This window comes from Sebastes umbrosus, chromosome 15, assembly GCF_015220745.1.
Source record: "Sebastes umbrosus isolate fSebUmb1 chromosome 15, fSebUmb1.pri, whole genome shotgun sequence".
In the NCBI taxonomy this organism is placed as follows: Eukaryota; Metazoa; Chordata; class Actinopteri; order Perciformes; family Sebastidae; genus Sebastes; species Sebastes umbrosus.
This window is the reverse complement of record NC_051283.1, coordinates 5,950,176-5,959,945: the sequence shown is the minus strand read 5'-3', so window position 1 is coordinate 5,959,945 and position 9,770 is coordinate 5,950,176. Positions and strand designations below refer to the sequence as shown.

The 9,770-nt window shown below is 39.6% G+C and overlaps 1 protein-coding gene across 2 annotated transcripts; it reads left to right on the top strand.

Moving 5' to 3' along the window:
- Positions 1 to 474: 474 nt before the first annotated feature.
- LOC119503380 (replication protein A 32 kDa subunit-like) lies at positions 475 to 6,199 on the top strand. Of its 2 annotated transcripts, XM_037795144.1 has the most exons (9): positions 475 to 627; positions 716 to 768; positions 863 to 964; positions 3,385 to 3,498; positions 3,594 to 3,665; positions 3,746 to 3,853; positions 4,135 to 4,239; positions 5,595 to 5,692; positions 5,884 to 6,199. In XM_037795144.1, exons 1-9 carry the CDS (start codon positions 615 to 617, stop codon positions 5,963 to 5,965), a joined length of 747 nt encoding a protein of 248 aa, XP_037651072.1. In that variant the 5' UTR covers positions 475 to 614; the 3' UTR covers positions 5,966 to 6,199. The 2 variants fall into 2 exon arrangements, with proteins under 2 accessions (XP_037651072.1, XP_037651073.1); XM_037795145.1 differs by lacking the exons at positions 475 to 627; positions 716 to 768; positions 863 to 964 and adding an exon at positions 1,153 to 1,200.
- Positions 6,200 to 9,770: the final 3,571 nt, after the last annotated feature.

Below are 9,770 nucleotides of genomic sequence, written 5' to 3'. Positions count from 1 at the left end.
CCACGTCGTCGGTCACTAGGAAGATTGCCTACCACTTGCCAGTGAGATCAGATTGTCGATATTCTTCTTTTAATAAATATTACCAACTGCTCAGCGACTTTAGTTCGAGGAGATATACCGATGCAGTACCTTAATGAGTTCTGGATCAGGGCTCCACTCGACATAAAACATGTCCTGTGTCAGATCAAGCCCACCTGGAATCTTATCTAATAACAGATCCAAACACACAAGCCAGGCAAACTTCTTCTCTCACACTTTTGTATTGAACAATTTTTTGCTCTTATGTCATTGTAACATATTTTGAAGAGATTAAATGAAGTTTATCAAAAGTGGTGTGAAACCTGTCAATCACTGTTGAATTGATTTGTAATAAAAAATGGATTCAAATAATAATTGAATTGCTTTTAAAGAAACGGGGAGCATGCAAATGGCTCCATTTCCTTCCTCAGCTCATTTTCTTTGGTCCCTCCTCTGCACCAACAGGTAATTGCTGTAATTCAATTCACCTGATGGCGTGGACATTAAAGAAGCTGCCAGCTAAATTAGCTGTATCCTCCTAGTGCTGCCAGTTTAGTAGATGCCCATGTGACAGTTAAATCTGAAGATATTTTGTCATGTGGAACCAAGGTAAGTTATGGTGAAGTCACCCCCAACAAAAACAGTATCGTTCTCCTTTTTTGTGTTAACATGGTTTGCATCTTCTGCTTCTACACAGCGTGCAGTCAGTCCCCTGATGGGATGACCGGCCAGAAAGCAGGGATAATAAAGGTGTGTTTGTCTTCTGTCGATATCGGAAATAGTATAAAAATGTGTTCATGCAGACTGTAATGCGTTTCTTAAACCCTGATCTCTCACCACACAGAGGACAGCTCTTCAGATTTTGCCCTGCACAGTGTCTCAGCTGCTGGCTGCTTCTCAAGTCAGCAGTGATAACTTTGCAATCTGCGACTTGGAGCTCAACCAGGTACGAGTAGCAACACAAAATCTATCAGAATCTAAAAAGTTGATTTCACTCTACATGAATGCACGTCACTGTCTTAAAAGGGACTTTCCACAGCAGCCATAGCAGGGTAAACACAGGTGTAATTAATACCATGAATTGGCACACCTCAATGGAACAGGGCTACAATTACTGTTTTTAATTACACCTGTGTTTACCAGCAATGACATGTCAAAATGGCTGCGGTGAGAAGGGCTGAGATATGGTATATCAGTCAGTTTGAAAAAGACAAGACTTAACTTTTAGGGCTGTCCTCAACCAAAGATTTCTTAGTAGACTAACACTCATTAGATTTTGTCGACTAATCTATTAGTTGATTCACTCGTCAGATCTGTGAAACTGAATTTCTCCACAAAGAATCACACAGAAGCATCACTTTTAAATCTTGTGTTTACCAGAGACGTGCTCAGAAATAAGTCATTCAGCATGAAAAAGCTTAAAAAATTACTAATCGACTAAAGAAACCTTAGGTGACCAAGACCAAAACGACCGAGCAGCCCTACTGAAAAGTTTGTGGTTCTACAGTAAATGAAAGGTCATATGGAAGTTATTTATTTTATCCTCGAGGGACCTTGAATATCTTTTTTCTAAATTCCACGGCAGTCCATCAAATAATTGTGAAGATATTTCACTCAAAACCAAAAATGTCAACCTCATGGTGGCATTCAATGAAAAGTCAGAGGATCATCAAGGTTATTATGATGCAGTACACACTCATGTATGCACAAAATGTGAAATTCATCCAGTACTGGTTGAGATGTTTTAATCTGGATGAAAGTAGTGGACCGACCAACATAACCATGCATACAGCCACGGTGCTATCGCGGCTTCAAAAAGTGTGCAGCGTGTATCAACTCCTTATCTCCCGACAATCACGTTATATAATCAGGAAGGAAATGGGTGTTTGTCACCGCACAGCACAGCACAACTTTGATAGCTACTAAATGGATCTTGAGGTGAGATTGTTTTGCCAACTGTTGTCTCCGAAGTCAAGAACCGAGGTGGAGGAAGTACTCGGATGTTTTACTTCAGTAAAAGTAGAAGTACTACAGTGTAGAAATAATCTGTAACAAGTAAAACATCTCCATTCAAAATGTTACTTCAATAAAAGTATTACAAAAGTACTCATGCAGAATGGCTCCTTTCAGTGTTATATTATTATAGAATAGTGTTTTTGTCACTAATGAATACATGTTGATGTTGTGGTTCTTCAATGTGGAGACAATTTTAGATACATTGTGTACTACTGGGTAGATTAGCAGTATTAGTACTTTTATGTAAAAGGTAACTAATAAAATCTAGATCTGAAAAGTAAACTAACTCCAGCCGTCAGATAAATGAAGTGGAGTAAAATCTACAATAAGATGTAATGGAGTATAACGTAGCAGAAAATGGAAATACGTAAAGTACAAGTATCTCAAAATTGTACTTAAGTACAGTACTTGAGTAAATGTACTTAGTTACTTTCCAACACTGGTCAAGAATGGACTCAAATAATGAGTAGAAACACAAAGTTTAGAACTTGGACGTGATTTGCGACTTCTTTGTCTTGACCTGGGTAGTGTCTCTGGACTTCATAAACTCGTCACGTGCAAAACAAATGACTTTGTCCCACCTCTGGCATTTAGGTGTCACTATGCATGTTAAAATAGAAACTTCAAAGACCCTCAGAAATTAAATTTGGGAAAATGTAGAAATGGTAAATCATGTACCAACCTTGCTTTCTTGGTTGTCATTCAAAACTCCATTAAAAAAGCTGCCATTTTAACGCTACCTTGTTCACTTGCAGGAACACATAGCCTTAAAGGTCCCATATTATAAAAAGTGACATTTTCATGTCTTTTATAATATAAAGCAGGTTTAAGTTCTATATAAATACTGTGAAGGTATCGAAACGCTTAATCCACAGAGAAATACACACAGCCTGTATTCAGAAACTGAGCTTTTGAAACAAGCCGTCACGATTTCTGTCCATTTGTGATGTCACAAAACTACAATATTTAGACCATTTCAAAGTTTTAAACGTAAACATTCTAAATGGGTCCCAGTTTATTTCCCGTTGCAGTGTATGTGAATGACATCAGCTGACAGGAAGTAAACATGGACCCAAGCTGTTGCCTAGCAACGCATTTCTGCTGCAATTCCATTGAAATGAGCTAAAAACGGAGCGTTTCAGACAGAGGGTAAATACAGGTATATTCAAGCAGACAGCATGAGGAAAATAAAGTTTTTTTTTAAACATTAAAGTATGTAAACATGTTCTAGCAGAAACCCAAAATACAAGTATGAACCTGAAAATGAGCACGATATGTCCCCTTTAAGTTGCCAGATTCTTGATTAGAATGTGGTCTGTGGGTAACTTCTTGTGCTTCCTCTCGCTGCAGGTGTCGGTAGTGGGCATCATCAGAGGATTGGCCCCCTTTGTGACAAACATCCAGTACTCTGTGGATGACATGACTGGTCCACCTTTAACTGTGAAGCAGTGGGTTAACACAGAGGCCAGTATAACATCTACAGGATCTGTTCACAACTACATCTACAAAGCAAATGCAAACTGCACTAAATAACAAGTTTCAAATCCTCTTTCTCACAGGACTGTGCTCCGATGACGTATGCCTCTCCTGGAACGTACGTGAGGGTGACGGGAAGTCTGCGCAGCTTCAATGTAAGTGATACAAACAAAACGTTTTAAAGACGACAGACTTTAAAAGGAAGTGAGCAGTGATTTTTTTTATGTTGCATTAGGGTCAAAGGTCATTGCTGGCAATGAATATCCGTTGCATCGAGGACCCGAATGAGATCACATCCCACACGTTGGAAGTGGTACAAGCCCATATGCATCTTTTTGGAAAGGTACACAAGCTTGTGGAAGGTTTTGACCAGTAACATAAATTCTAATCTTATAAAAATCATTTGTTTTAACTCCAGACTTATTCATTGAGCAGAATTCAGACTGTGAGATACGAACAAAATCTCCACTGAAACCAAGAATTTGACATTTTCATGACCATATACTTGAGTTAAAGAGTTCAGCTACAGGTATTTTGTAAATTATTTTGGTCTCTGTCTTCTTTAACGTTTGTAATTCTACAAAAACTGATATTTTGGATGTTTCTCCGTCTGTTATGTCGCAGGCGTTTGATGTGAATATGAACACCACTGCTGCCTCACTGTCTGGAAGAGTCCTCGGGCATCCTGAAGGCCTCTCGCCAAACGATATGTCCACCATCCAGAGTGAGGTAAGTGGGTTTAAAGGGTCAGTTCACACACAACACATGTTGTTTAGGGTGAGTCCTCATTTTCCCAAACCATCTACACCAGAGGTTAAGAGTGCAAAGTTAGCACAACCCATCAAGCCATAATGGTGACATTTCTGGGAAATATGCCAGGTTGAAATAAACTGGAATTTCCCTTTAATGAGAAGCCTGTATGCTGTTGTATCAAGAGTTGATTTTGTTTAAAGGTACAGTGTGAAGGAGAACGTGAAAACCTGAATGGCCCTCTCTAGAGCCAGTGTTTGGTTTGTCTCTTCCGGGCTACTGTAGAGACATGGCGACCGGCTCCATGGAGAGGACCCGCTTCCTATGTAGATATAAACGGCTCATTCTAAGCTTACGAAAACACAACGATTCTTAGTTTCAGGTGATTATACACTAAAGAAAACATACTTTTAATATTATATTCCATTTCTGCCACTAGATCGCCCTAAATGTTACACACTGTTCTTTTAAATCAAGGCTCTCCAACCTTTTTTTCCTCTGAATGATCGAACGAATGGAAGTGTCCGGGAGCTACTCACAGCACCAAGTTGTACATCGTAGATAGCAGACATCATTTCTGTCTTTCTTTTATGGTCCTTTAATAACGTTTCTGTTGCTGCTTTGGCCTTCTTTGTCAGTTTGGTTAACAGGTTGTCTTTTAAATGTTGTTTTCAGCTCCTTTACCCTCTCTGTTCGTAGACCACTTCGAGCTGGAAAGTTTGGATAGAATGTAAACAGGTTTACAAAATGAATTTGTATTATTAAATATACAACTATTGGTAGCGAGCAAGCTACTGGTTGGAGACCCCTGATTTAAAAAAAAAATGGTGAATTTTAACGACACAACGACACAAAGAGAACGTTGTTGTAACAAGTTTATTGTGAAAATTGTTTTGTATGTAGTAATAACAAGAAAATATGTCATAACATGAAAAATATAGTTAATTTGTTGTCGGTGTCTCGTGTCAACGAGATCCTCTTCACGTTATAAAGAGAAACTGAGCAATAATTTCTTTTTGTCATGGAGGTCACAGCGGCTTTTTGCTGCAACTGTAACAAAACAATAATTGCTCGGTTACTCACAGTATAAATAGTGAGGTGAATGGATTGGACATTTTAAATTGCATTATTACAATATTTACAAATGAATGCGATGCTACAAATAACCACAACGTGTTTTAAAAATTACATTTGGAAGACTCAACATCTAAGTGACGGTGACATTGTCTCTGGAAAGGCACATTGGTGTTGGTGAATAAAATGAAACCTGTCGTGCGTGTAGTGAAATGACAGCAGCACAGGGTTGTAAAGTAATCTCTCTATTCCTCTGTAAGGTGTTGCAGGTACTTAGGGGGTTCTCTGACTGCGACCCCGGCATCGGTTTCCATGAACTGCAGACTCAGCTGGACTACCTCAGTCCGAGAGACATCAGGTACCTCTTGACCTCATTATACCTCTAGCTTTGGATATAGGCAGTATATATAGGTATATTTAGCATATGTAGGTTGATGATAGGCCACAAGCAAAGTACTCCATACTTTATTATTTGATACTTGGATGATTGTCAAACAACGAGGAAGCATGAAATGTGTAAACCCACAACGCGTCTCTCTTTCTGCACAGAGCGTCCTTGACCTTTCTGATAAATGAAGGTCACGTCTTCTGTACCATTGATGAGCATCATTTCAGGTCGACGGAACATTAGCGGGCTACCTGAAGGCTGTGGTGAGACATCAGAGACATCACAGTCTTGGATTAAAGCTGATCAGGACGCACACGCTACCCACATTTTTAGGGTGATATAAATCTTAATTCTTTTTGGTTAAATTGAGTCAGTTATGACGTTCTGTAGCTGATGGCTTTATCTGTCGTCGTCGTCTAAAGATGTTGAACCCACGGGCAGATAAGGACACTGTTACAGGGTTTATAGTGTATCATTTGCTGATGTTTTGCTCAGGCTTCTTTATGTTTGACTGTATATATTTTTTGTTTCTAAGTTATATATATGCTGAATTTGTGGGTACATGATGTCATGATTGCTGTATATAAAGAATGACGTTTCAAATGTGTCTCGTACCCTCTTTATTTAACACGTTCTCCGTACACTGCCCATATGTCTGTCTCCGTGCAGGCCTCTGTTTCCCAGAATTCAGTGTGGAAAACAAGTGGACGAGGGTGGCAGCCCAATCTACTTTGGAATGTCTGTCATGGTAAATTCCGTGGAGGATAAGATAGAGGAGAAGTCCCAGGATACAACACATGCATGCTCAGTAAAATCTGGTTTCCACTTGCCAAAAGGCTCAATGGCTGGCACACGATCAAAGAACATGAAGCTGATTGATTCGTTTCACTGAGGTGTCCGCAGTCGGCCTTGCATGGGTCAGAATACATTTTATACGAAAAAAAAAGATATGAGGAACGTAGACCGTGTCATTAAATTAATCTGCAAGTCGGTAGAAGAGTTTTGCGTCATCATCCAGTGGTCTTTTACCATTCATGTGAATGTGCTGCAGTGACACAGAGTCGGTTGAAAATTGGCAAAAGTTTACGTTGAATGAATTAGACCTCAGCCACATTCTTTTTGGAAATGAAAAGTTTTTGCCCACTGATATCCAAAGACACATATCTTACTGTTTTCTCTCCATGTTGCTCTGTTAGCTACTACCATCCACAGACGGTGAAGTGCGGTTTTATATATGACCAGTGTGGCTAGCTATAGTCACCTAAAGTCTCATTTGATTGGATGAATTTTTGTAAACGCCTCCCGAATACAGGATGAGTCATCATCGTCGCTATTTGAAACCGTTTACAGGAAGAGAAAAGATGGGGAGAGAGATTTTGATGTATATATTTTTACATATATTTGGCATATACCAAGAGATAAATGAACAATTAACACAGAGACAAAGGAGTAAAACTAGGAAAATGTATTTTTCATTTCGTGGTGACTTTAATGGGATAATTTTCCAACAAAGAGCAAACGAAATCCCATAAAGAAACTCTCTTTTAATGATCTCTGGGTCTCCTCCATCACATGATAACTTACTTAATAAAAGTGTTACAGTTGACAACACAGTTGATTGTCGGTGGTTTCCAGAGTCTGGAGTTTGTTTATGTGTAGTTTTCCTAATAATGGCTCATTTCTGTGTTCTGTGTTTCTATGTTTGGACGAGCTGTTTATGCAAACTCCCCCTCCCCCCTCCGAGACCTGGATGGAGAAAACTGAAATAATATAGGTCATGAAAATGAGCTGTAAACAGAATTAGGCACATAAAGTGTTAGAATCCCAACAGAAACCCATTATGTGAGTTATGTCAGTCAGGTTCACCGCTGTTACTAGAGATGAAACTTAAAGATTGTTGCAGGGAGGATTTATTTGAAGACTAATGTGTCTATAAATGTCTTAGCTGGCATTGTAGACACGCTCTTTAATAATGATCCCAGTGAACCATATTGGCAGCCGTGTTTCAGTCTCCATTAAATTTCCATCACAGATGACAAAAGTTACATCCCAGGTAGTGACTGATCATACAGGTTTTGCAGCATTGTAGGGCTGCCAGTAGGCTACACCCCATGTAGTCTCTGTGCTGCACCCAGTCTTAAAGATTTATGATGATATTAAAAAAGTGAATTCTAATTAATTTGGATAACAGGTAATATATTGTAGAAATGTAATCTTCTATATTCATTAAAATGTGGGAAGCAAAGCTGCTTTTATGGTCTGAGGATGCCCAACTCCACACCGAGCACTCCCACTCGCAACAGTTCGGTCATGAGTGTGGCTTGTGTGTGTCTTTTGTGAATTGATATTATGAAAATGAAACTATTACATAACATCACAGCAAGGCTGCTTGTGCTGAACAAGTCCAGGCAGCACTGTTTAAGAGGCCGCCAGACAGCCATGATTCTGTAGTTGACACTGAACTCTGATGAGTTGGCAACTCCGAGGTCTGTAAAGTGAAGTCGATGCTGAAGTGCCTTAAACTTGCATTCTTTCTAACAGCCAGCAGGGGGCGACTCCTCTGGTTGCAAAAATGAGTCTGATTGTATAGAAGTCTATGAGAAAATGAGCCTACTTCTCACTTGATTTATTACCTCAGTAAACATTGTAAACATGAGTTTATGGTCTCAATGGCTAGTTTCAAGTCTTCTTCAATACAGCATGATGTTCATTTAGTAAATTATGGTCCCATTTAGAGTCAAATAGACCATAAAGCAGGGGATGCTTTAGGGCGTGGCTAACTTGTGATTGACAGGTCGCTACCACAGCGTTGTCCGGTCTGGAAGTTTTCCGTGTTTTCGTCTTAGAACTTTAACCCTTTCACAGTGTGTTTTCAGTTCATGAAAGTTAATCATAACATTTTTGGTCGTCTGAAAATGTCTTATTCAGCGTTTGGTTGTACTTAGCTCCACCCTCTCGTGTCACTTCTGGTTGCAAATAACCAATATGGCGATGGCCAAAATACCAAACTCAAGGCTTCAAAACAGCAGTCCACAAACCAGTGGGTGATGTCACATTGACTACTTCCACTCCTTAGATACAGTCTATGTCTCTGACCATGGATGGATTATTGAACGGGCCTAGCGGGCACAGGCCCAGGGGACCAAGAGGTCAGGGGTCACAAAATGTCGTTGGAAAAAAAAACACACAAAATGACCACAGAGAGATACAAAACAACTAAAAATAGATAGAAACAATCCCAAAGAGACACAAAACGACAACAAACGACCCAAAATGACTACAGAGACACAAAACGATCACATGGAAATGTGAAACAACTGAAAATAAAAAAAGGAGCTACAAGGACACATAAAATGACCACATAGAGACCCAAAATTTCTACAAAGAGATACAAAATTACAAAAAAATTATGCAAAATGACTACAAGGAAATATAAAATGACTAAAAATAGATGCAAAACAACTACAAGGGGACCCAAAATGACTAAAAGAGCTGGCGTTTGAGTTCCTTGACAGGGTGGGGGGCCTCCTACATGTCTGTGCCCAGGGGCCCATTGTCTCATAATCCCTCCATGCCTCTCCCGGTGGAGAGGGCCAGGCAGATCTCTTACACACAATTGTCATCTGAAGTGTTTCTTTGCAGATACATTTTATTTTCCATCTGTTCCAATTTATTTTCCAGTAAAACAGTCCTGGTTTTGGCCCAGTAGCAATATAAATGTCACGTCCCGCTCTTCTCTAAGGTTGTAATGTTTTCCTTGTTTCCAGTTTTCAGTTATTATTTCCTGTTTTGTTTTGGTACCTACTCACCTTTGTCTCTTCCTGCCCCTGGCTATTTCCCTCCTGTGTGATTATCTGCCCCGCCCTGATTGTCTCCACCTGTCCCTCATCAGCCCTGCTGTCACCTGTCCCTCGTTATCTCCCTCCTCTCATTGTCTAATAAAGAAGCTGTTTGTTAAGGGAACAGTACTTTAATATTTGCATTTGTTTTGTAATTCATCAGCCAACAAACCAAACTGTCCAAAAAATTCATATCTTGCCAGAGTGCC

Bases quoted from the DNA above. Each gene is read 5' to 3' on its own strand.
- LOC119503380 (XM_037795144.1), top strand. The intron at 3,854-4,134 runs GTACACAAGCTT...GTTATGTCGCAG, and splicing joins ATATGCATCTTTTTGGAAAG to GCGTTTGATGTGAATATGAA. The intron at 5,693-5,883 runs GTACCTCTTGAC...CTTTCTGCACAG, and splicing joins CTCAGTCCGAGAGACATCAG to AGCGTCCTTGACCTTTCTGA.